The 27,975-nt window shown below is 41.6% G+C and overlaps 1 protein-coding gene across 1 annotated transcript in view; it reads left to right on the forward strand.

The window, feature by feature from the left end:
* The window catches only part of HS2ST1 (heparan sulfate 2-O-sulfotransferase 1), a 692,935-nt gene that overhangs the window by 303,974 nt on the left and 360,986 nt on the right, over nucleotides 1-27,975 (forward strand). The window contains exon 4 of the mRNA XM_044086811.1: nucleotides 15,887-16,025. Coding sequence (XP_043942746.1) covers nucleotides 15,887-16,025 — 139 coding nt within the window. The remainder of the gene's footprint in view (nucleotides 1-15,886; nucleotides 16,026-27,975) is intronic.

Below are 27,975 nucleotides of genomic sequence, written 5' to 3' on the forward strand. Positions count from 1 at the left end.
AGAAAAACTGATGTAATGGCATTGGCTGCATGTTTTATACCCCTGACAACCTGACGTCATGGATGAGGCAACAGCATCTGACGCAGAAATCCCAAGACTCTGGTATTCAGGCCGACTGAGGGCTACCTGCAGGGCAGATAACCAAGTGTGATGACTGCAACAGTGAATACACTCGAACGTCTACATTTATGGTAAGTGTACACAACTGTACTTTCTGTAGATGTACACAGACAACTGAGATGTTATTTGCACAGAGTGAATTATAGCAGAATATTATTTGCACAGAATCAAAGATAAATAGAAAGTCTAGCCAGCTGTTTATCTCTTTTGCCACAGGAAAAGAGGAAAGGGCAGTACTGCAAGATTTTCTTATGGCTATCCCAGTGCTGTATTTTCTGTTCATTTTAGTATAAGATTTTTTTTTCCTTTTTTGCAGTATGGTGGACCGAGCAGATGGCTCCTGTGCATTCCTGCACCTAATTGGCCTATTTGTTCCATGGCCATATGATCTGGGGATTCCCAGACTGGTGACAGCCCTATGGCCGATTTGTTCCTGCCCAGGAATCCCCCATAAGGTGAGCTACCCATAGCAAGAGTTGGGAGGTAGGGAGCAAGACAGCTTTTCTGAATCTGTGGGTTGAGCTGCATTCTCACTTGGCATTGCATCTCTTTCCCCTATGGTGGTTCTTGTGAGCTTCACTAGAACTGCACTCTGAGAGTTCCACACAGTAGTATGGGATTGATTGACCCAGACTCCATGGGATAGACCTCTAATGCTTCCACTAGGTGTTTACCCACATGGCAAAACAGAGCAGTCTCCCTCCCATCAGAATGAGCAAACAGGCAGTGGCTAATCAGTCCTATACTCCCCTGGCAACTCCTACAGGTGCCCAAGTAATTTTTTTTAATCGGGTCACATGAAACATAGTTGGGCCTTTATTCCTGTATGCCATAGAGTTGCTAGGGAAAGAAACTTGAAGATCTATGAGAGCTCATAATACTAGGGACACAACTGCAGCTACTGTCTTCCTTCGGAGAGTCACTGTAAGGTCTGTTTTGGAAGCAGCTACTTTTGCGTCTGCCCACACATTCTCAAGGCATTACAAGGAGAACATTTGCTCCAAGTCAAGAGCTAAGAAGCCTACAGCCATATTGCAGGGTATGATTAACTCCCACTGCTCCATTCTATCCAAATTCCTTGCTTGATACAGCTCTGAGAGTTGTCCTGATAGTCAGGACTGCTACAACTACGATTTAAATAAAGAACATAATATAATTGTGTAACAGCCTACTGTGATAGCAGATGTTTGAGTGGATCACTATTGCAGTACAGTTTCCCTTCAGCCATCCCCTATTTTAATGTAGAGCATCCTGTGTTGGGGTATAATACTCTATCCTAAGCCAATCCATTTTGTTTTTGTTTCCTCCTTATAGGACCTTGGGCCTGTCCAAACCTGAGTAGGATTTGGGCACCCTGTTTCTTCTTTTCTGCTATTCATATAGCACATGTGGGTCTGTTCCATTCTGTACTCCTTGTAGTCTTTCCAGATCCCTGCCGTTTAGGTGTCACTGATCATAGCCTTGATCCTGGAGAAGGAAAGTTGTAATATGGCATGAACAGAAATTGGTGTCATATTGGAGATGTCCTGACATCCCAGAGGGCTGGATATCTGCCATGTCTGGAGGGGAAAGGGTGCTGAGCTCTGTGTATAGGGCTGGATGTCTGGCCCTTCTCCAGCTGATGTCCTAGTAGTCAGGACTAATGTAAAAAAATGGCCTATTTTTGAACATCTACTGTTATGTTATTACATAACTGTACTTTCTTAACATAACTCTTACATAACTGACCTAGTATAGGACATTTGCATTTCTGATGTTTATAGCCACACCTTATGCAGAACTTTAGTGATACAATTTTCATGCTTTTCCTGGCTCATTTTCTTTTTATTCTTTTTAGCATATCTTTATTTTCCCATTTATTTATTTATTTGACATTTGTTGACCAGGTTGGTCTGATTGGGTAAAAGCCTTTTTTCACTAGAGGCCCAGGGAGAAAAGCTCCGCCAGGAATACAGACAAATAGTCTAAGTGAAAAATCCAGATTGTATAGACAGAAATAGGTTGTATAGTAAGTCCAAAGGTGTGCGCACACATAGTATAACAAATGCAGTGTAACAATTGGACCAAATGTGTGCACACATATAATGTAACAAATACACAGTGTAACAGTTGTATATCAGAAGTTATATACAAATAAAAAACATGCTACTATGAGTGGTACAGCAGTAAAAACAAGTAAATAAATGTATACAAGTAGCAAAGATATGTACAGGGGGAAACACATTTGTACATCAGAAGTTATATATAAGCATATACCATAGGCAGTTTGAGTGTTACAGATACAATTACATAAGGCTAACAGTATCTGACGTAGTAGCTAGAGTTCAGATAGGAGGAGAAATCCTACAGTAGTAGGATAGGAGGAATGTAAGGTTAAAAGAGTAGAGACCAGAGAGTGGGAGATGTAGTTCTTGTTAGTCTGAAAGAGGAAGGGAGTTGGATTTCAGGGCAAGAGTGGACATGAGAGAAAGAGAGGAGAAGAGGTGAGAGGATGGACTGAGGGAATCAGGAGCATATTGTGGTGGGCGAGTACAATGACAGATCCATTTATTGTTAAGATGGGTTTTGAGAGCAATCTTGAATCTCTGAGGGTGATTAATATTCCTGATGTGAAGTGGGAGTTTGTTCCAAGCTTGTGCAGGAGAGTAGCTGTACAAGTTTTGCCCAATTTTGCTTTTACATTTGTAGATAATGAGGTGGTTTTATTCAGAACTTCATAGAGACTGAGGGAGTATAGTACGAGACTAGTGAGGCCAGGTCAGGTAAGAGGAGGGTCGATGCAGGATAGAGTATCTGATCTGAAGCTGAGAGTTGAGAAGTTGGTGGGTAAATTCTAACCAGTGTAGGCTTTTGACAGTAGTGAGACTGATAAGTTTGACCTGCTGCGAATATAGCTATTCTGTTGTAAGTAGATTAAAGTTGAGACAGAAGCAAGAATTGTAGGTTTGTGAGGATTTGTGAGTCATAGAAGAGGCTTGGAAGGAGGTAAGCATGGGATAGAGAGATTTTGGAACTGTTGGTGAGAAATTTTTTGTTCCAATACAGACGTCTGAGTTTTTTTAATGTTATTGTTGATGTGTAGATCAAATTTGAGCTGGTCATGTATGATAACCCCTAGAATCTTAGTATGAGACTCAAGTGAGATAAGTGTATTATTAAGGGAAGAGGTAGAGAAGGTCGATTTAAGATGGTTCACGGTTTTGGGGTGAAGAGCAGGAGTTTTGTTTTTTAAGGGTTATGAATCAGCTGATTCTTGGTGAGCCAGTTTTCGATTGAATGGAAGGATTTTTGTGTGAGAGTATTTAGGTCAGAGAAGGGAGTCCACTAGGATAATGACTGTGGAGTCAGCATATTGCATGAGAGATAAATGAGGACAGGAAGCATATAACTGATTAGCAAAAATGTTGAACAGAAGAGGAACAAGAATAAACCCTTGGGCTACTCCCATTTTGAGAGGGAGGGGATGAGCTGTAGTAGAGGGCCATCTGACTGTAGCCGATCAGAGAGGTAACTCGCAAACCATGAGATGGTTGAAGGGGACAGATAAAGTTCAGGGAGTTTAGTAAGAAGTAGAGGGTGGGACACGGTGTCAAAAGTTTTAGACAGGTCAAGGAATAGGGTGGAAATGAGTTAGTTGTTATCCCTAGCTTGGGATATAGTGTTAATGAAGGAGATAAGAGCAGTGGACGTACTGTGCTGTGGACGAAAGCCGGGTTGTGTGGGGATGAGTAGGTTTTCTTGTAGGAGGTAATGTAGGATTTGTTTATGGACACATTTCTCTAGGATTTTAGAGAGAGGTGAAAGAATAGCAATGGGTCTAAAGTTGGCAAGGTCAGAAGAGTTGCCTCTCTTGTGAATGGGTATGATGTAAAACTTTTTTCCAAATGGTGAGGACTTTAGGTTCAGTGAGCGAGTGGTTAATGAGAATGGAGATGGAAAGTGGAAGTGAGTTTGGCTGAAATAATGTCAAATATACCACTCTATTAGCCAGTGGATTCATGAGCTCTTTATAATCATGATTCACCCACCACCAGGGGCAACAATATCCTAGATCTAGTCATTACCAACATGAGTGACCAGTTGTCCACACCTGAAGTTAACGCCTCATTGGTCCGATCCGACCATGAGCTAATCACCCTAGATATCCACATCCTGCCCCCACCCCCCATTAAGGAAACCATGGTAAAAAATTTCTCCAAAGCCAACTTCATGCTTCTTAAGACAGAAGTGGTGAACTTCATGACACCCATGCAGGTGGACAATACAGTTATGACTACTAAATCCTACACAATTGCACTTTATAAGCACTTACATGAGTGCATGGATCGTGCTATCCCAAACAGAACCAAGATGCTATCCTCCAAAAAAAGGAAGCCAATCTGGTGGTCCCCTGCCATAAACAAACTATACAACAGAAGGAAGAAACTGTTGCAAAAGAGAGTAAAATCCCATGAGTGGAGGAGCTCCCTGGTCAGTCTCAGTAAGAAGCTGCGATCCCTGACAAAATCACTGATTCTAAAGACAACCACAAAGCATTCTTTCTATAGCTATGTCAATAATCTCAATGGCAACACTCAGATCTGCTCTGAGTTACAGCACAATGGGACTAAATATACAGACCCAACTGATATTGCCAACATCCTGGCAGATAGGTTCAGTGCTAACTTTAACCCCCTCTCATCCCTTAAACAGCCCATCTCTATACTGGAAGAATGCAAAGTTCCTGTAATTACAGCTGCATAGGTAAAAACCATACTCTCCAAAGCCAAGAACACCGCATCCATGGGACCAGACAACATCCCAGGCTGTGTTCTACACGAACTACAGAACGAACTGGCACCCCACCTAAGTACCATGTTCAGTCATAGCCTCACCTTAGGCCTTGTGCCTGCTGAATGGCGCACAGTGACGGTTATCCCACTCCACAAGGGGGGAGCCACCACCAAGACATTGTTAATCTCCAAACTCTGGACCCCACCCAGTTCGGGTTTGTAAAAGGCAGATCATGTCTCCTAAACCTGATAGACTTCATTGAAGCAGTCACCAAAGCTGTTGACAAGGGTAACGTGGTTCACACAGCCTATCTATATCTTGCCAAAGCTTTCGACACCATCCCCCACTCTGGAATTATAGATAAACTCACTAAACTAGGTATAAATTCCTATGTCACAAGATGGGTTGCCAACTGGCTCACTGAAAGAACCCACACTGTGAAAGTAGCAGACTCCAATTCCGACTTCAGACCAGTGACAAGTGGATTATCACAGTATTCAGTCCTGGGTCCTCTCCTGTTTGGTATCTACTTCTCTGAAGTACAGGCTAACACAGAAGGTCTTTGGCTAACGAAGTTCGCAGATGACTGCAAACTAGGAGCCATAATCGAAACTCCTAACGATGTGGACATCCTACAAAAGGGCCTCACTGAGACAGATGCCTGGTGTCAAAGCCATGGCCTCAAGCTCAATGCCAAAAAGTGCATTGTCATCCCCTTTGGTAAAAACTCTGTACCCATGAACTACAACATAGGCGGTAGTATACTTGACACCAAAAGTGTGATAAGAGACCTTGGGACACAGGTGGACAGTAGTCTCCTTTGATAATCACATTGCCACAGTAGTCAGGAAATCCTTCTACATGGCACACCTCATCAAAAAGGTTTCTCATCCAGAAAAAAAGAGGTCATTGTTCCCCTCTACTCATCACTCATTAGACCCATTATAGAGTACAATGCCCCTTTTGGTATGTACCTCACAAGACATCTACAACAACTGGAAAGGCCGCAGAAATACCTCACAAAGAGGATTACTGGCCTCAAACAGATGCCCTACGCAGACCGTCTCAAAAAACTCCAGCTTTACTCCGTCGCATATCGCCTACTCAGAGGTGATCTCTGCCTAACATACAAAGCTATGTCAAACCCAGAGCTGTTGGACATGCTCCACTTAAAGAAATCCCAAGCCCTCCGAGCTACACGCTCTAGGGACTTAAACCTTGTCACCACAATAAACAGAACATGCCGGAGGGATAGATTCCTGTCCTAGGGACTTTCCATACTCTGGAATAAACTACCTGTCTATATCAAACAAAGCTCCTCGTTAGCACTCTTCAAGAAAAATCTTGATGATTGGATGGGAAATAGAAAATTCATCACGGGATCACCTCTGTGGCTCTGCTTGACAGTGGCACAGGAAAATACTTTTCTTGGGTGGCAAAAGCCAGGGTACCTTTTTGGCTGGGCTTGTAAAGGCCCCAGGGCCGGTAGCCTAGTACTTACCTATAAACCTATTGTTGTTGTTGCTGTATATGAACTAACCTTTAGTGGGTTTTCCCTTCTTTCAGTATCACAACTGTCAGTCTTCTTTTCCATGTCTCTGACACCTCTCCACTGCTCATGATTTTATTCATCAAGCTTGTCCATATGTTCACCAACCTGTTCCCTACTAATTTCCAGGGTTCTGTGGCATCCCATCTGCCCCCAGCAGTTTGTTCACAGCTTGCCTCTCCATCACCGTTTTGACTTAAATATCTCATCTCTTTCCTGTTAACAGTATCCTTTACTGCTTTGCCAACTGTGCTAGGGGCAACATTCCTTACTCTGCTTTGACTTCTTGCATAGTTTTTGTAATTGTCACCTCTGTACTAAAGGAACATTCATAATAATTTCTGAAGAACTTTCATATACCCACTACTGAATGCATCCCCTCATCTGCATCTTCTCTCTGAATTCAAAAAGTAGCTCTTTCTGTTTTTGTTCCCTTAATCGTCTTGTCACTACTTGTATTGCTCTTGGGATGCTTGCTTACTGTCTCTGTTATAGCCACCTGTTGCCTTCTGATTCTATTATATTTCAACCCTTGCAAACCACACTTTCATTTCTTTAACCGTTCCATTTCCTACTCACTAGGAGTCTTCCCCTGCCACTGTAGTTCTTATAATGTGCTCAGCAAAGATTCTTTTTCTTGCAACTGTCTGCTTTTCTTTTCTTAGGTGTACTTTTTACTATTGCACTATTCATCCTTTACTTTACATTCTTCCAGTGTATTATAGAGTCTTCTTCCATCCCATACTGTTTTATTAATAAGTAGTTCTTGTACCAATTATTTAGAGTGGTTTCTCAGCATATATGGAGGGAATCTCCACTGTTTCCTCATGTTGATATTTGGACCAAAGGACTGAGGAATACATGGTCAGAATATAAAATTTGAGATGTCTTTGCCTCCTTTACAAATTGCTATGCTTCTTATGTGTGTGTACATATATATATATATATATATATATATATATATATATATATATGTATGTATATATATATATATATATATATATATATATATATATATACATACATACACACACACACACACACACACACACACACACACACACACACACATATATATATGGGTCTACTTTGAATGATCGAAATTTCAAAATTTCGAATGTCATATGGCCGGGACCATATGATTGAAGTTTTAAAACTTCGAACATTCAAAACAAAACAAAAACAAATTAATACACATTTATGCAGGGGGGCAAGTCCCCCTGCAACCCCCCACATGGGAGGCTGCCCCCCCACACTCACACACACCGCACTATTAAAATATATCAACTCCGAGATTGCACTACAGCGAGGAAAAGGGAATATTCCCATCCCACACTGTATGGCGAGCACCATTTAAGTGTTCAAAGTTTTAAAACTTCGATCATATGGTTTCGGCCATATGAAATTCGAAGTTCTAAAACTTCGATCAGTTAAATGGGACCCGTATGCATATATATATATATATATATATATATATATATATATATATATATATAGATATATATATATATAGATATATATATAGATATATATATAGATATAAATGTAGATATAGATATATATATGCAGAACCACCTGAAATGCCTAGCTGAGTAAAACGTACATTCTTTGGTCTTGTTCCTTGGTTTCTTTATCTGTGAACGCCCAGCAGCAGAGTGGTTTTCTACATATTTTCTTTTCTTAGTTGAATCATTTTCCTCCCTGGGATATAGCTCATTGTGATAATAAAAGCATATTACAATAACCCATGTTTAACATGAAACTCTCATGTAAATGTAAAATCTGTAACATTATTTTTAGCAAGTTTTTTTGCCATTGTTCGGTAGTATTTATATCATAGCTATTATTGTTATATAGCTATAACAGTCCCCATGATTACTGCATATCTGCCTTCTTCAGGCTCTACTTTACCCCAGGTCCTTAATGGGAATTTGCTCTGTGTTAATGCTACTATCCTATGCATGTAACTTGCTATAATCAAATCTCCCTCTCACAAGTTTCTCATGTTCCATGTCTCCTAAGTGAGTTTCTTATAACCTACTAGATTTGAGCCTTTCTTTTTAAGTACATTGAGTATTCTATCACCTGTGACTGGATTGCTAATCCCATTCACATTCCACTAAATATCAGTTGGGGTTTCTTCTCTGCGGAGTCTGCCCTGACCCTAATCTATTTGACAGTGAACTGAGCTCCCATTTCAACACCTTCTTTACTGAATCCATAGCTAAACTAACTAACACATTCCCACATAAGAGCCCACCTAACTCCCTCTTCACAACGCCCAACAACCCAAACAACAATCCCCTTAATTTCCATCTCAAACCTGTTTCCACCAATTTTATAAAAAAGCTTCTATCCAAGCTAAAGCCATGCTCTAATGCCCCTGACAACATTCCCTCCTCCTTCCTCAAACATGCAGCTGAAGGTATTGCTCTCCCAATTAGTATTCTGATTAATAGATCCTTAAATGAGTCATACGTACTGAAACTCTGGCATTCAGCCTACATTCTACCTCTTCACAAAGGAGGCAAAAACACCACTATTTCTAACTTCCGCCCCATCGCCCTACTCTCTCCAATATCTAAAATTCTAGAAAAATGTGTCCACCACCAACTTTTGCCTTATCTAATTCAGAATCACTTCCTAACACCCACCCAGCATGGCTTCTGTCCTGGCCACAGTACCATAACTGCCTTACTATCCTTCCTAGAAACTGTCAATCAAGCATGAGACTCTGGACTCATTGTATCTACAGTACTGCTAGATCTTTCGAAAGCCTTTGACACCATCTTCCATACGCACCTTTTTCATCATCTGACTAACCTCAATCTCTCCCCTAATACTCTATCCTGGTTCTCCAGTTACCTATCTGACAGATCTCAAGCTGTCAAATGGAAGAACTCCTCCTCTTCCTTCTTGCCTACACCTACTGGCGTTCCTCAGGGGTCCATCCTTGGACACATGCTTTTCAACATCTTTATAAATAACCTTCACACCGTCATCCCTGACACCATGGTCATCCAATATGCAGATGACTCTACCTTGGTCTGTTCTGCCCCCAACTTTCCTGAACTTCTGACCAAAACTCAATTAGCCTTTTCCACTACAGAGAACTGGATGCACCAAAACCACCTTTCACTCAACTCCAATAAATCTAAAATACTAATTTTCCTCCCCTCCAAGGTAACCTCCTTGGACAAAAACACTTTCAATGTCCTAAGCCAAACTAACACTGCCATTGAAGTGGTCCCCTCTGCAAAACTCCTTGGCATTACCATAGATGAAAACCTCAAATTCGATCTTCACATACAACAAAACATAAAGAAAACCCACCAAAAGCTAGGTATGCTATATAGGAACAATCATTTTCTTTCCCACTCCTCTAGGCATACCCTGGCAATCACCTACCTTCCCTTCTATATGGAGCCCCTCTTCTAACTAATTTGTCTGCTACCAACACCTCTAAGCTCGAAGCTTGCTATAATAAGATCTCTAAATTTGCCACCAAATCCAAAACATCAACTCACCACTGCCTCAGCCTACAATCTCTGAACTGGTTAGAACTCCCTAACCACCTAGACTATTTGCAACTAACCACCGCTCACAAACTAATATTCTCCCCTGATATATGTCCAACCTTAAAGAACATCCTTCCTCCATACATCCCAAACAGCTCACTAAGATCTGAACACCAAAACCTAATCTTCATTCACAAACCCAAACATCCCGCTGGCCAGCTTCTACTCTCCTTCTCTCTAGGTAAAAAATAGAACTCTCTGCCTCCTTCTCTTAAGACCATACCCAACACTGAATCCTTCAAGACCCAACTTTTCCTACACCTATCTTCCAAATGGAAATGCTCCTGCTTTCACCCCACATAAATTCTAGGGATTCCCCCTCCCCTATACTCTCATACTTATTCTTATTGCTCCAAAGAACCAGAACTAGCAGACTTTAATTGACTCCAAGCATGTTAATATTGTAATCATCTCAAGAAAAGAAAAAAAAATATTTCTGTTAAACTGTCTCATAATGTATATAACACTTTGCAATTCTTGAATATATAAATCCTACTCTTGTATTTCACTTTGTAACCTTTAATTGTATTTTGCAACCTTTATTGTATTGTATTGCTCATGGAGCTTCTCTCCCCGGGCCTCCACTGAAAATGGGCACTTCTTGGCCCAGTGGACTTCCCTAGTAATCAAACTGATAATAAAATAATAATAATAATGTCCCCACTATGTTGGTGTTGGTCTCCTCTTGGTGCTTTGGTTTCCTCCCACATTCCAAAGACATCAACCTGCATCATCTACTCTGACTTCAGGTGCCTTCAGGGCTTCACCTGGGTCAATAAATATTTTATCACTATGCCCTTGCAACTCCCACTCTAATATCATCCACCCCCAACCAACCACTACCTTTCATTCCACTCCACTAACTACCTTGATTATAGCAAGCTCAGATGCTCATAAGCCTAGTACTTATTATACAGCAGGAACTTCTTATTGTAACATTTGTTAATGTCTGTTATGTACTTCACAGATAAAGATTCTAGTTGTCTACTGATGTACTATGTTCTTCATCTGTAAATATGTTGTAAGTAATTGCTATGTTAAACTGTAAATCGCTATGTAATCCACTGTAACTACTGTCTGTTTATTTTAACTGTGGAGCTTTTCTCCCCGGGCTTCTGCTGAAAATGGACCTACGTCCAGTCGGACACTCCCGGTCAACAAATATAAATAAATAAATAAATATCACCTCCTGGAAATTATATTTTGTTTTTGTAGGGTATGTAGTTTTGAATTTTAATCCTTTGACATTACAAAATGACTGTGCAGGAATAAAAGCTGCTCTTTTCTTGGGGGTGGGAAAGGAGAATCTCATGTCTGACACCTTCGACTCTCTATGACACCTTCAACTCTCCAGATGTAGGATTATGATCAGACTTCCACAGTTGAGATTAAAGCCTTCTCTTTCAGCATTTAAATGGAGAAATGAACCACTGTCTGATGCAGGATCCTCTGCCATTGCTCATTGTTATCTATGCTATACGGTGTGCCCGCTGTAAAATCAACTTTTCCTCCGTCATTTGAGTTCACTAACCATATCCCTGTAAATGACACGCAGTCTCTTATTTCATCCCCTTCAATTTTCCACTGAAATGCAAATGCTTTCTCCTAGATCTATCCTTGTGTTCTACAACTACAGAATCCAATATCTCTAATTTTTGTCACAGCAGCTGAAACTCTCGCATTCAGGACTTTGTTTTCATTCTGTACTGACTAAATTGTATATCCGTGTATGTTTACTATGACGACCTCCTTCATTTTTGTATCAGTAGCTCCTCATATAGTTGTCTGTTCTTGTATTCATTTTTTTGCATTTCCTTACATATAGTCACCAGGATAACTTCTTTCTCCTCTTCCATGTACACTGGTTCTGAATGTGTACTCCCCATCTCTTAGCCATTCATGTTATGATATGAAGTTCTCATCTTCTTTGTTTTACTGGTTCTGTTGCCTTTCTTTTTTTTTTTTTCATAAACACTTCTTGCTTCAAAATTCAAATGTGTAATGTATATCCTTCCTGAATTGAACTAGCTGATGAAACCAAATAAATACTGTCTTTTGATGGAATGATTGCTGGAGCAAAATCTTTTTGGGCTTAAATCACTTGTGCCATACCAGATGTCACCACAATGCATTCATTTATGTAGGGTTTGGAGGATTGAATGAGGTCGTATCTAGAATGAGAAGCTGGATGACCAGCAGGCACAGTGGCAGAAACATACAAGAAAAAATAGAAAGCATTGTTGAGCCCAAGATAAAGCTAACCATGCAAACCAAGTAACAGGTGATAATGAGCAAACAGTCATGGGAAGGAGATGTACAAAGTGTTAATAGAATACAGTATGGACACTTTGACCAAATTTACCTCAGGTAAAACGAGCCCTAATTTCAAATGTGGTTTAGTCAGGGTGATGACAGATGTACAGTGTTATTGTAATTCAGACACTTGTTGGACTGTTATTACATATATCTGAGACAAGAGTATATTGTTGTAACAAGAGTAGCTGTACGGCTGAAACCCAGCCATATTCGGAGGTGCTGAAGAGACTGAGGCTCCCTGGAATAGTGACATACTGCTGCCATGGTTTTCCCAGGGGACCCATCTCCTGTGTATACCTGTCTTGTACCAGGAAAGGGGGTGCAGTGGGCTGTACTGGCATATTGTGCATGCTTCCACATGTAACTCAGTCACATCCCTACCCCTTGTGGACAGCATGCCCCTTCCATGAATTCCCATCCTCCAGTAGTGATCAACCACAAGGGTGCATCAAAATGTACCAGGATGAGTGTGCCCATCCTCTGAGCATGCACTGTCAAGCACTCAAGTCGCCATTCAAACTTTGTTTTTCTGAGCTATATTCAGGGCTTTATCCCTCTTGACCACTGGTGCAGGTGGCTTATGATGGAGTGGGTAATATTGTGATGTACTGGGAACAAGAGTTTTATTTGGGTTAGGCGGTGAGTACCTAAGTAACATACGAGTAGAACATGAAGGTCCTTCAGAAGCACAGTTAGGATGCTTCCAGAATTTGCCAAAATTAATATGAGTGATGTCACTACTGGATGAGTATGGTTGTTTGTAAAGTTAAGAACAGAGATTTTTTTACTTCTGAGGACAACTGTTGTATGGTCATGGTGAAGGAGCTGAGGATGCTTCAAGTTCCTACAATTACAGATCTGTTTACTTACAAACGTGTTAACATTATCTCTTCCATTGGTGTAGAATAGTCACTGACACCCTATTGTAGATATGGCAATGTGCAAATGCTGCATGTCATAGTATCTTGTGGTTGTAGCACTTTAAACTAGAAACCTGTCAGAGGGTCACAACTCTCTAGGATGACTATGACAAGCGCTGATGTTTCAGATGAATAGAGAGGGATATTGTTACAGAAGTCTGGGGTACCTATAGTGGTTGATTTGTTTCAGGTAGTTTGTATTTCTAGAGATCTATGTTTCCTTATTGAACTTGGCTACCCTATGACATAGACATTTACGACTGGTCTGGACATAAATGGGACATTTAGGAGGGCAACTCATGTAGTGTGCTGTTTATTAGCACAGTGTTTTGTTTTAGTGTTTGAAAGAGGAATAGAGGGGATCTTCACTCTGTATATGCCTATGCTGGCAACTAAGTTAACTATTTCTAAAACTACTTTCAGTAGCGCAGTTGGTACATTTGGCTTGGCAGTACCATGGTTCATGCCATATTTGAGGGACAGGGTACAGACAATGTGTGCTTTTGCATATATATTCATAGAATTGTTGTACAGGTAGCGACCCTCAGGGAGTCTGTGGTGAGATAGCTGTGCCTCTTGGTTTGGATTCCATCTGCTGCTAGGAGCACGATTGTTTTTTTCCTTGGCTTGTAATTGCAGTACAAAATATCACAGTTGGAATATAAAAAGTTGTTATTGTTGACAATTTTACTACGTTGGGACTAGGTTATCACATGTTCTTCACTGTGGTTGTCAACAGAGGTCAAAGATGAAAGATAAGGTGAGGTTTATTTATGTTTTACACCTTTTGTCCATGTCTGTGACATCATCGTTAATTGGGAGTGTATGTAGGGAAGGTTCATAGATGCTTGTCCACCAGCTAAAATTTGTTCTGAAAGGTACAGTGATTACTAGTTTACTAGTTTTTTCCAATGGTTAGTTTTGCAATTAATTATATGTAGAAGATGTTTTAGTTACTACTATTTACATCTAGACCAAACAAGATGTGTTTAATTATAGTAAATCCCTGCAAGCTAAGGAATAGTTTCCTAGTTCATCTGTCATAGCACATTCATGGTAGATATAGATCTGCAACTTATCCATGGACACATTTAGATGTGTACAGTGAGATCACCGAATGTACTGAGTTATGGCTCTGCCGTGTTTTGTGTTTTGTTCACGTTGTGCAGCTGACGTGCATTTGACATTGCTGGTGGAAATTGTGGCAGTATTTAATAGCATTTCCTTTATCTCTTCAATGTCTCCTTCCATTACATAATTATAAGAAAGTAACACAAGCATAAAGGCAGCACAAGAAGTAGTTGTTTAGTAATATATGCCAAAGCATGTTTACAGGAATGTGAGTGTCAGTAAATGCTTATGGCATTGCATGGCCTGTGTGAAGTTTCTGCTCCATAGCTGCTTGGCCGTGATGATAAATGGTATTTTATGCATGTGTTCTTTGGCACAAAATGTATAATGGCAGGCTTGCAGCAATGTCTGCTCAGTGTCCTTGAATATATACTGCAACACTACTTCAAGCCTTCAGCTTGTGCTGCTGTATTTGTTGGGCTATAGTATTGGCATGCAGTGTATCAGTTCAAGGAAATACCAGCTTCAGATTGCCATCAGCATCAAATCCAGTTAAGCGTCACTTGCCTGGGATTAACCTATTTCCTTCACTATGGAATGAATGTGTTGTCTACTGAATTTATGCCCCTCCCCATCCGTAAGGAAAACTGACCTCCAGTCACTCAGTTCTCTCCCTAAACTAACCTTCAGAAACACCTGTTGTTAGCTGTAGAGACAAACACCTTGCACTGTGCCACGCATTCAGCTTGTTTACTTCTATAAAGCCTCAGTTGACCATTCGCTTCATCTTCAATGGGGCTGTGTGATAATTGTATAACAAACTGCTGAAAGGGAACAGGCTCCTGTACATGATTTATTTAAATTAATAAAAGTATATGATTTTTGCAGTTCTTACTATAACTCTACTAGACACTAGGTGATATCTGTCAAAATATTCAGGACAAATCTTTTTAATTCCATTTTATTTCACTTTAAGTACAGTACTTGTCTGCTGTGTTTATCTTACCAACTATATTGTATTAAGAAAAAAGTGTATATTTTATACAGACACACTGCAGATGGGATGGTATTAATTTTATTAAAAAATGCTCCATTTTCATATACCATACAGTGCTTATCATTAATATAATGAAAGGAGAGAATTGTTTGATGAATCACTCAGGCTTTCAGGTGTCACAGCCAGTGTCTTGTGAGTGTAGAATCTTTAGTTTTCTGCTTAAAAAGTAAAACACAGCAGAGGCTGTTTTCAGAAACAATTTTACATTTTTTAATAGGAGTTGTAATCTATACTATATTAGATAAAGGGACGAGTAAATTAAAGTAAATTATGGTTTAGAACCAGTACGGTGCTGAGCTTACATTTTTTGTTTTTCCTAATTTAGATGACATTATCTAGAAATCTTACACAAAGCATAATGCATTTAACTGAAATATGCATCTGTTGCCTTTTATTATTCTCTTAAAATCTAAGTTTCATCTTTGTGTGGAAATGCAAATGAAAATGGTCATTGAGTATAATTGCTAATTGCTTTGACAATCCATTTTCCCTCTAATTTCAGGTTTGGAGTTAGAAGAAAACCAATCTATATAAATGTGATAAGAGATCCAATAGAAAGGCTAGTTTCCTATTATTACTTTCTACGGTTTGGAGATGATTACAGACCAGGTCTGCGAAGAAGAAAACAGGGAGATAAAAAGGTAAGATTGACTTTCAGAAAAAACGTGACTTTGTTAGTTTGTGTTCACAGCACTGACAATAATTACATCTATTATAAGTTTGTTGGTTTTGTGTTACAGTGTGTAATTACCATCTGTTGCAGTAAGCACCATAGAGCCACTAGAAATCCTGTCCCTCAGACTTCACAGAAAGGGGTTCTGCCTTATACTGAAACAATGCAATGTACTATAAATCACTTGAATTGACTGTAGTGATTTATACTTTTATTTGGTTTTACTTATTGCTTTTGGAGAAGAAGCAAATATACAAGATCATACTTCTTTGCAATATCAAAATATGAATTATCTGTATTCCAGTAAGGGAAGGTTAGAGGACCCAGATTTTTACAGCGCTATCATTAATAATTTTGTAGAACAGTATGAATTTATATATACTTTTCTGGAATCATAAGAATTGACCTTTTGCCCTTCCATCGTGAAAAGCATGAATTCTTTTAATGCTTAGCTCCCTAGCTTCAGAAATATTTAATAGTCTCATTTTAATGCTCCTTCACCTGTGAATTGTGTATCTACTTTCAACTTGCAGATCAGAAGAGTGAAAGACTGCATTCTACAAGTCTTTAAAAAGCATGTTTAAAATCTGATCTAACAGCATAAATATCAAAAGAATCAACATTTAGTCACACATATGCATAGATATATGAGTATATGCTTTTTGTGATGAATTTGTTTTTCAAAAGTATTTTCTGCTTTACATACTCTCTCTCTGGACTTTTGGCTTTTCCCAGTTAGGGGTCGCCGCAACGGAACTCCTTTCCGCTAATGATTGGCAGTGGATTTTTACAGTGCCGAGTTGCTAGCCCGACGCTCATGCACTAGACTGCTGAAATAAAATTGCAAGGACCATGGCCATCAGACAAGACAAACAGAAGCTGATTGTTCATTTTATAGGGATGTGTAATAAAATAAAAATCAGTAAAGTAAACAGTTGTACCATGCAATCATAGTGTAACTGTGTTCCACTGCTGTAGTTTTGTGTACTACACCTGAAGTGAGGGAGAAGATAGACAACTGAAAGGCCTCTGCCACAGAAAGAAAAGCTGTGTGCCCCTCAAAAAACAAAAAAAAAAACAAAAAGCAGAACAAAATACATTTTGATGGGACTTTTTATGTGAGTGTGTATGTACAAGTAAAATAAAAAAAGTGGAACTTGTTTTTATGTTAATTTACATATAGAGAAAAATAAATTCTTCCGAGTTTTGTACAATGGTTGAAATTCAGCGACTGCATTTATCTAGTCTGCTTAAAGAGGATTAATTGAAGAGCAACTGAATACATGCTGTATTTTTCCTTGAGTGGTAGTGACTCAGTTCTGAATTATCAACTTAATGAAAAAGAGTAGTTGTTTGAGTGATGGCAATTTGTACTATAATTTCTCCACTTTTACAACTTTTAGTAGAATGTATTTTGTTTATGAGCTGGTGAGTGGTCTGGATAGCATCATGTTTGGTTGACTTTAAAAGGGGACTGATGAGTGCCAGTAGTTTGCAGTGTAGTTCTTTACACTAGCATTCACATATCTTTTTCTGGCTGAAGGCCAGATGCTGTAGACTACAGCCTTTTGAGTTCATTGGATGGAGGCATGGCCACACATGAATCTGTCATGCTGCATGTCTCATACACATTGTCATGTAAAAAAATATCAGTCCAGTTATCAGAGTTTGCTCTTCGATAGTAACTTTTGTCAAGTGTTAATTGGGGGGTTCTCGCATTTACCTCAGCCCATGTGTCTTTGTTTCTGAGAACAGCCATTTGCTTTTCCCTATCCCCCTGAATTTGAAGTGGTATGCAGAGTATTAGCTGGCTTCTGTAGCGCCTGGGGCTAATCCCTTTACCAGTGCCTCAACCAGCCAACCAGGTCTTGTTTCTGAGTCCTACCCCCTGACCCTCCTCAGCTGAGGGGCTATTTAAAAAAAAAAAAAAAAAAAAAAAAAAAGCCCACGGTCAGGTACCTGCGGCTGCTGACATTCAGGAGCCAGTCTCTGTTTCTAACACCCCTTCAGATTTTACCTTAACAAAAAATAAATAAGTAAAAGAGAAGAAACAAATCTTTTTTTTTTCTTTTAAATTGTAACAAATTTACTGCAATGTCACAAGCTGTTGCTACAGTTTATACCACTCAAGGTAGGGCTACAGGCTCAAGTTTTAGTTAAAAAAAAAAAAAAAAAAAAAAAAAAAAAGAAACAAACTGCTCTTTGTTTTACTTGAACTATAACAAGCTACTTGCTACAAATGCAGCAAGCAGTTCCCATAGTTTAGACCACACACGTTGCACTACAGCACTCATGTTTAACCACAAATGCAATGCCGGCTTTTAACAGCAAGTATCTGACCACAAAGCCCATAAAATAAGCAGTCAACATATTCAAATAATGTTGTGTGCTGGTATTTTCTTTCATGTCATCACATGAGACAGGTAACTGAGCAATGTTTTTATTGGAAGCTAACATTTATTCTTCTTGCAAGGACTGACACAAAAACAGTATCTCTAGGATTACCAAAAACAGCCAGTTAAGGGAACCTAGCAGAAAAAGCATGTCTAAGTATGCTTTTCTCTTGATGATGCCTTTGTGACTTGTGTTACCTGGTAAATTTTTGGCCAGTGCTGTGCTTCTGAAAGTACTGCCTGGAGAAATGTCAAAAAAGCAAAGGATGAAGTGTTTTCTTTAATCTTTTAACTAGGTAGTTGCTATACTCAGCTCTGTATTGACGTGATTATATATGTTCTTCGTGTTTCACTGTTGCAGTCATCACATTTGGGTTATCCCTGCCAGGGTAGCCCTCAGCCGGTCGGAATACCAGAGGCTTAGTATTTCTGCGTCGGTTGCTGTCGCTTCAGGACTGACGTCACGTCATCAGTAGTATAAAGTAAGGCACACAATGCCATTACATCAGTCTTTCTTGCCACGGAGCCCGAAGCAGAAGCAGTTCGCATGAGTGCCGGTCGGCCGCTACCTGAGTTTCGTCTTCCGAATTGAAGCTGAAGTCTTCTAAATCTAAGTACCCTGTTGGGGATCCTTTTTTTTGCACTAACCGATGTCAGAAAAAGTTAACAATTGCCTCTCCTGTTGTAAGCAAATACCACACCGAGACTTTCATTCTTACTGCATCACTTGCTTAGGGCCAGACCACGACGTCCCCCACTGTCGCTTTTGTGCTTTGTTCAACACCAGAACTATACATCGTCGGGCCCTTATTGTAGCAAGATATTTTCGCTTTCCATCCTCGGATTCAGATATGGCTTCAGTAAGACATCCGACAGCAGATCTTCTGAAAAAATGTAAGGATAAAGACAGCGACAGACCGCACAAGTCCAAACCTATCGACGATGCTTCCGCTAAGCTAGTCATCAATTCTCCAGTCCTCAGTGAGGTGCTTTTGCAGCCCCTGATACCCACTTCTGTTGATTCGCAGGCCACTACCGAGACCCTTTCAGAGTCCGGTTTGCTGCAAAACTCTTATTCGACTAAGGACCCTGTGGTTGTCTCTCCCTTGGATGGGTCCGGAGCCACTGAGCAGGCACCGGCTTCCGAGGAAGTACCTCGCACTACCGATTCACGACACAAACCGACGACTTATTTCGCGTCTACCATTCTATCAAAAACGAACGAGTTTCTAAGGCCCGGGGTACGAACCACACCCAAGAAACTGACAACCCACTCTCAGGCACCTGCTTCCTTGCCTCAGTCTCAAATGCTTAAATTGGCGGAAGACCTTATCATGCTTATCAGGGGAAGCCAAGCTATCCCTTCCAAAAGAAAAAGAGATCTGTCCCCAGTACTTTTATCTGAACAGGAGTCGGATGACTCTGATGCATCTGAATATGAAGAAATGCAACCCCTTTCTGCTTATGAGGATTCTGATGCAGAGGATTCCATTCCCTCAGCCTCTCTGCCTGAGGACTTTTCCTTTGGGGAAACCCTTCATACCTTAAGGGAGCATTTCCAGTGGGAATGTCAGTACTGCCCTCAGTCTAAAAAGAGACTCAGGGAATTCTTAGATCTTCCACAGCACAGACCCCTGGCCATTCCCCCAGTCCTGAATGTCGTGGACAATGTTTTCTTGGAATCCAGTTTGACTCCTGACACCCTACCTCCTGCACCCAGAAAACCTGACAGGTATTAGAGTCCCTGACTCACACAAATTTCTTTTCAAAACTCTTACTGCTGACCCTGAGGTTATTTCTCAAGGGCCTAAAGGAATTAAAGCAACCTCTGCTATGAATCCCACTCCCTCAGATAGGGATTCCCGATCACTAGACAGATGGGCTAAAGAAGTATACACCTCTGGTACTCTTGCTATCAGAACACTAAATTGTCAGTTCCAGATGCTAAAATTTCAGCAACATACCATAGAACTCCTCAAACAAAAAGTCTCTTCCTTTTCTGCATGTGCAGAGTCTACAGAGTTACAAGAGTGAATGCATTCTGCAAGTCAAGTAACTAAGCACACCTTACACCGTGGTTTTGACACCCTAGAAGCTTCTTGCAGGGCAGCAGTCACCGGTTATGTCCTTAGAAGGCATGCACGGCTTAAGGAACAGCCCTTGCCAGACCATGTTAAATCTAAATTGTTGGATGCACCTTTGCACAAAGACAACTTATTTGGTACTAAGGCAGAGGAAGTCTTAAAAAGATGGAAGAAAAGGCTAAATCTATGCAGACAGTTAAGGTTCAGTAAGCACTGCCCCTCCAAGCATTGGTCCTTTCCTGCTCCCACCAGGTCAGTTCAGCCTAGACCCCATGCAAGCAGACCCCCCCAGACAGCAGCCACAGGGAATGCAGAGATCAAAACAGCGGAATTCCTCCACTTTAAAAATAGGGAGTTCTAAGCCACCCTCTCATGATAAGAACTCACAATGACTCTTCTCCACCACCCCCTCCCTCTGCCCACCTTCACTTACCCCCTAGGAGGAAAACTGTCCTTTCATGCAAGCACTTGGGCCCACCATTACCAGCAACTGCTGGGTCCTCAACATAGTATGCCAGGGATACCAATTTTCTTTCCACACTTCAAACCCCAAAAGGTTTCCCAGATCTACCTCCAAACCAGTAGACAGAGGAGTAAAATCAAGTCCTTTCCCTGCTTTCTGTGAGGGCAATAGAGCACGTTCCTCCAAAACAGAAAGGCCAAGGTTTCTACTCCAGACTTTTTCCTGGTACCCAGAAAAGAGGGCACCTGGTGCCCCATCCTTGATCTATCCATTCTAAGCACCTTCCTGGTGATACTAAAATTCAAAATGCTCACCCTCCAGCAACTGCTACCCATGCTTTCCAAGGATGTTTGGCTAGCCACCCTAGACCTAAAAGAGGCCTACCTCCACATTCCTGTCAGGGAATCATGCAGGAAATACATATGTTTCAGGGCAGGATCTCTGCACTTTCAGTTCTCTGCACTTCCCTTTGGCTTATCTACTGCTTCCAGAATTTTCACAAAATGTATGGCTCCAGCCATTGCTTTTTGCAGACAAAAGAATATCCAAATTTACCCATATTTAGACGACTGCCTAATTCAGACAGACAGGAAAAGCTGCTCAACCAGCTGGCCTTGGCAAAGTCCCTACTGAACTCCCTAGGGTTTACTGTCAATGAAAAGAAATCCAAACTAGTACCCAGCCAACTGATTATATTCCTGGGAGCAAGCCTGGACACAGCATACCTGATGGCATTCCTTACACCAGAAAAGCAAACTTACCTAACCGCCTACTTCTCACAACTAGCCACCAGACCCCAGTTGTCTGCAAGGAAAATCCTGCAAGCTCTGGGGTTCATGGCATCTTGCGTTGTACTCATTCAATATGCCAGACTGCATATGAGGAAACTTCAATGGTGCCTAAAAAGCCTTTGGTGTTAAGACTTTCAAGACCTGGAAACTCTTATACCCATGATACCTTGCCTCAGGAAAGATTTTCTTTGGTGGACAGCAGCAGCAGCATGCTCCCACAACAAGGGACTACCTTTCTCACCTCCCTGCCATCCAGACCCTCACCACAGACACATCAGACTATGCCTGGGGTGCACACCTGGACAGCAGGTGCATACAGGGCCAGTGGAGCCTACAACAAATCCATCTACACATCAACCAAAAAGAGATGTTCGCTGTCCAGCACGCTTTGACATCTTTCAGGCCCCTTCTCTCCCCAGGGGCTCTCCTGCTCAAAACAGACAACACCACTGTGATGTGGTATATCAACAAGCAGGGAGGGACTCACTCCCACTCTCTATGCAGGCTGGCCATGACCCTTTGGCACACAGCCTCTGCCATGAAACTACAAGTTTTAGCACAATTCCTGCCAGGTTCTCTAAACTCTATGGCAGATCACTTATGCAGAAATCTTCTGGACCCACACGAGTGTCAGCTAGACAAAAGAACCTTCACCCTAATAACTCAGAAATGGGGCACCCTAAAGGTCAACCTCTTTTCCTCCCACACCACCCATCAGCTCAGCATGTCCTGTACCAGGGAACATCAGAACATGGCTTGGAAAGTGAATGCCCTGTCCTTTCCCTTGGTCACTCTATCAATCTATACCTTTCCACCACTACCTCTTATAGCCAGGGGTACTGCTCAAAATAAGGGAGGAAAGAGCAAGGACAGTTCTTATTGCTCCATATTGGCCTCACCAGCACTGGTACCCACTGCTGCGCAGCCTGTCCCCACTGCCTTCATGGCATCTCACTCAGACCCCAACCCTCCTGACCCAGAAGGAAGGAGAATTCATGCATCCCCAATTACAGACACTCAGATTGGCAGCTTGGCTTATTCCCTAACAACCGATAAATCTGCCAACCTCAGTAAACAGGCACTAGATGTTATATGTGAGGCCAGACGCCCTAGCACTAGAAAGTCTTATGTTGACAAATGGAAAAGGTTCTGCACCTGGATTCAGGTTAAGGGAGCTGATATGGCACAGCCCTCCCTCCCTCCCTCTCATCTTGGATTACCTAGTTGACCTGCTACACAGTGGTCTCTCTTTTTCCGCTATTAAAATTCATGCCTCTGCTATCTCTGCTCATTTCCCCACTAAGCAGACCCTTTTCTTACAGCCTCTGATCGAAAAATTCCTAAGAGGGGCTAGCAACATGAGGCCACCCAGAAGAGCACCCACCCCAGCTTGGGACCTTAACTTTGTGTTGGAGAAGCTCACCCTGCCCCCCCCTTCAAACCAGCATCTTCAGCAGAGTTAAAATTTCTCTCCTGGAAGACAGCTTTTCTTCTGGCCATCACTTCAGCCAGAAGGGTCTCCGAGCTACAAGCAATCATGGCTGTGGAGCCCTTCATCATCTTCCATGCTGACAGGGTTTCCCTCAGGGCTAACCCATCCATCATGCCCAAAGTGGTGTCCAGTGTGGCTCTTAACCAATCCATTCATTTGCCCACCTTTTTTCCCTAACCCACAGAAAAAGGGGGGAAGGATCCTACACTCTCTAGATGTGCACAGACAGCTCAGATTCTATCTAGACATGACTAAATCATTCAGAATGTATGATCAATTGCTGGTTAGCTTTGCTGCAGGGGCAGAGGGCAAAGCCATCTCCAAACAAACAATTTCTAAATGGATAGCACACTGCATCCATTTCTGTTACAAGCAACATGGAAAGCCTCCCACTAAGGGGGTCAGGACTCACTCCGCCAGAGCAGCCTCCACCTCTGCAGCTTTCCTCAGAGGAGTCCCCACCAGGAACATCCTGGAGGCTGCCACCTCGACATCTGTTCGCACTTTCACCAAACATTATCATCTGCCTATATTCTCCAAATCCAGGGCAGGCTTTGCCACCGCAGTCTTGCAGGGCATCCTAGCCATCCCCTAGTCTCCTGGACTGCCTCCACCATTTTCCTCAGCTTTGGGATTCAACCCAAATGTGGTGACTGCAACAGTGAAACATGAAGAACATAGTACAGTTTTGCACACTTACCATAAATGTAGATGTTCAAGTTTATTCACTGTTGCAGTCCTGGTTTCCCTCCCTCTTCTCTCTCTCTCTCCTTACAAGGGACATTTTGGTATTTACTTTCTACTGGTGAGGTTCTTCCACCATAACCTGGCTCCCACTTGGGGGCTCCTGACAGGGCAAGAAAAACTGATGTAATGGCTGCCTTATTTTATGCTACTGACGACCTGACATCAGTCCTGAAGCGACAACAACCGACGCAGAAATATTAAGCCTCTGGTATTTTAGCAGGCCGAGGGCTACCCTGGCAGGGATAACCCAAATGTGATGACTGCAGCAGTGAATACACTCGAACATCTACATTTATGGTAAGTGTACACAACTTTACTTTTTTGTTATTCCTCATTTGCTTACTCCCTGTATATTGTTTGTTACTCAAAGAAGCTAATTTCCACCAATTTCCATGCGAGTCTGCAGGAAAACAATTCCTCAGTGTCCATATGGTGGTTCTGAAGTAATAGCAGAGAGCATAATATTCACAGCTTCTTATTGTTCAAAGCTTTTTACTTTTGGTTCATTTTTAAATCCCAGTACATCTCTGTGGTGTTTAACACTTTACCGTATTTCGAGACTGTAGACAGATTTTTCAGAGTACCATAGATTGCATGTAATAAAGAGAGATCAGGATTGAATTGCGTCCCCTGACACACTGAGTCCAGAGCAGTTGCCCCTTCAACCTGTTCCAGCTACACTGCTTGTGTTATACATTCCTCAGAATTTCTTTTAAATTTGTAGCTCAGCTTAATTTTTCTTTTCTGCTTTCTTGCCCATATTTCCAACATTTTCAGACTTTCTCTTGGATATTAACAAGAAAAGATGAAAGATGAATGGTCCTGTGGCACAGAGGACTAAAGCTCTTATTGTGCCACAGGTGACCAAAGTTCAATTAGCAGCAAGGGTGCTGTAGTGGCCACAGAAGGAGGATGGGAATGAGCGACTGATATCAGCGTCCCTAAGGTTGGGGAAAAGACTGCTTAGGTGCCCTGCAGTATGCAGAGTACAGACCTAGCTGTCTCTGTGTTGCATAAGCTGTGAGATACTTATTTGGGAGGTCATACATTCCCAGAAGCTCATATGCATCTCCCGAGAGCAGTGATCACAGAGCCAGCAAGGTTGCCATGAGAAGGTGGGAATTAGTGCACACTCTCTAGCAGCAGTACAACACTGCACCAATATCCTTGATTTCTTCATTGGCCCTGGACATAGATTGAGTTGAGTCCAGGGGAGGTTAAGGCAAATCCAGTAGACCCAGTGAATGAGGAGAGGAGCTTGTGGCAGCTGATGGTCAGCTGTTAGGGGAGGAGGGGATAAAAGAAAGGCAAAAAGGAAAATGTGTAGCAAATGAACTCTGCTGTTGCAGGGCAGTGTGTTTTATATTTCGCTACACCACTTCTCACCATCCTTCCCTTCAGCACTTGTAAAACTTCTTTCCTTTAGCATTCATTTCTCTTTTAGCTTCTGTTAGTGATAACTCTAAAGAGTATAATTGTGTAAAGTACCCAGTGAGGGAAGAAGCATAACAGCTCAACAAGTGATTCCAGTTTGGAGAGTCTGTATCTAATGTCACTTTTTTAGTGACCTGCACTCATTTGCAGGTGGCAAGCGCTCCTTTGGTTATTGGAGGATCATGCTTACACTCCTCAGTGACTGATGACCACAAAACCATTTGTAAAGCCCCCCCCCCCCCAACTATTCTGCACAACCAGCTATCTTTAACATGGGCCTTAAACAAATTGAAACTTTAGCCAGGAAACCAGAGCCATTCTCCTCCCCTATGGTCAAACCATTACATCCATCACAGCTGCCAGTAGTCAGTCACTGAAGAGTCAGATTCCTGACTGCTGACAGGATGGACAGCAATTGCGTAGAGCGGACAGTCACAGTTAAACCTGAAGCAGATCTTTTAAATAAAACGAGCAGCAGCTTTTTGCCTTACTTGTTTGATTTAAATAATTGTCTCACACTTAATGTGTTTAATTTCAGCATTGAATACCGCAAATTCAGAACTATGAGTATTATTATTAATAGTAGCCCTGTATATGGTCTTCCTTTCAACTGCTGTAGGCTTGAATGAGGTGGGGCAGCCAACACATGCTAGAGCTTCTGGTATGAAGTGGAACAGGGCAGAGTTGGCTCTGTAGGCATGAATGAATTGGTGATGAGGGTAAAGCTGGTGTTCCATTGCCTATAGATCATTGGTCATTCCTACCACTTCATATCTGATTTTGTTCACATCATGGTTTATCATTGCAAACCAGGTGAGGAAGTGCAGCAACTCAGATAGTGCTTGCTTAGGGCTAGTGTCACATCTGGCTTCTACATTCCTTTGAATTTGAGGGTTGCTAACCCCCCCCCCCCTCCGAGCTCATTACAGCTACTTATCTCATGTCTGCTATACAAGACATTTAAAAGTCTCTCTCTGTCTCAGGGTGCTAAGGCCATGAGATTCTCTGCATCAGTCTCTAAATCCTTCTGGGCAGAAGAATCAGAGAGAGTTGAGGTCCTGGGTTAAGAGGCAGATTAATGATTCTTTATTAGTACCCCTCACAATGATCCTCTTTAGGGATATCTATCAGGTAATGAGATCCTCTCTGAAGTAATGAATGAACGCCTGTGATGGAGCTGTGGTCTACCAAGTGCAGAATCACAGTTTACCAGTACAGACTAGGTGAGTAGCACTTGATCAGTTTTGACATTATAAAACTTCTACAAGCTTTTTTTTTTTTTTTTTGGAGCAAGGGCATGCCCTTCCTTGGGGCTCTGCAACCCAACAGCTGGAATAATTAAACGAAGGGAACAGTTCTCCGTATGGAATGGGTGTGGTTAACATACCCCTTCACAAAAAGTTGTAAATTTACTTTGCTGTGTTAAATGAGGTCCTTGTTTCTCCAGTTTGCTTAAGTGGCCTGCTGTGTGGCATTTTGGAATTCAGATGTTCACCATAGACCCACAAACTGGGGAAGAAAAATGAATAGATTTGGGTCATCCCACTCCTACATTCTGTCTTAACCAGTGCCATTTTTGCATTCTGAAGCATTAGAGAGTGTCCTTTTGTCTGCCATAAATTCAGATATCCTGCGTAGACTGTCAGTTGAGCAGCATACCATGGTGTGCTGGTATTCATAGGCAGATTTTTACATAATCTCTTCAGCCCAGCATAAGGCATAGCAAATCTCAGCAGCTTGCCACATTCTGGCCAGATGCAGAATCAGAAGCTTTGGACAGGTTTGACAACAGAATGTTTTGGCATAAAGGTACTAAGGTATGTCTCCTAGATCCCAAACCCAGTTCTTCTTGATCCTAAATCTAGTTCTTCTTGCTGAATCAGGCTCAGCAAAGCTGCTGTATCTCCCTAATTGTGAGATCAAAGAGTCTCTGGAAAGATTCCTTCCTTGGTAGGTGTTTATAGCGAGTCTATATTATGTTGCTGAAATGGCAAAACAGCGAATGCTGTTTCAGCGACACATAAAACAGCAAAATACCACTAATGCGAACGGCCAGGTCAAGCAGTTTTTTCCCTAGGAAAAAAATTGGTGACCTGGCCATTTGCTTTAGTGGTATTTCGCTGTGTGTGTCACTGAAACTGCATTCGCTGTTTTGGCAACATGATATAGACCCATTTATATCGCCATCTGCACTTTTGTCAATGCCAAAAGCAATAGCTAGAGCATCAACTACTGATGTTTGTCTGCAGAGATGGTGTACCTGAACTTTTCTTCTTTCAGGATGAGCTCTGTTAAGCAATTCTGGGTGAAACATTTCTTGAGGATCTCTTTTTGGGGAGTCTTTGTAAAGTAGAGGCACCTCAGAAGAGAGGGAAAGGCTTTCACTGTCACAAATGATATATACTCTACTCATTACCCAGCTTATTCTTGATCAGCCAGGCCATGTCAGATTCCCTTCAGAAAGAGGCCTACTCATTGCAGAGGATACAGCTTAACTACTATGCAGTCTTGCTT

The sequence above is a fragment of the Protopterus annectens genome, chromosome 10.part0 (genome assembly GCF_019279795.1).
Source record: "Protopterus annectens isolate FY-2018-M chromosome 10.part0, PAN1.0, whole genome shotgun sequence".
Lineage (NCBI taxonomy): Eukaryota > Metazoa > Chordata > Ceratodontiformes > Protopteridae > Protopterus > Protopterus annectens.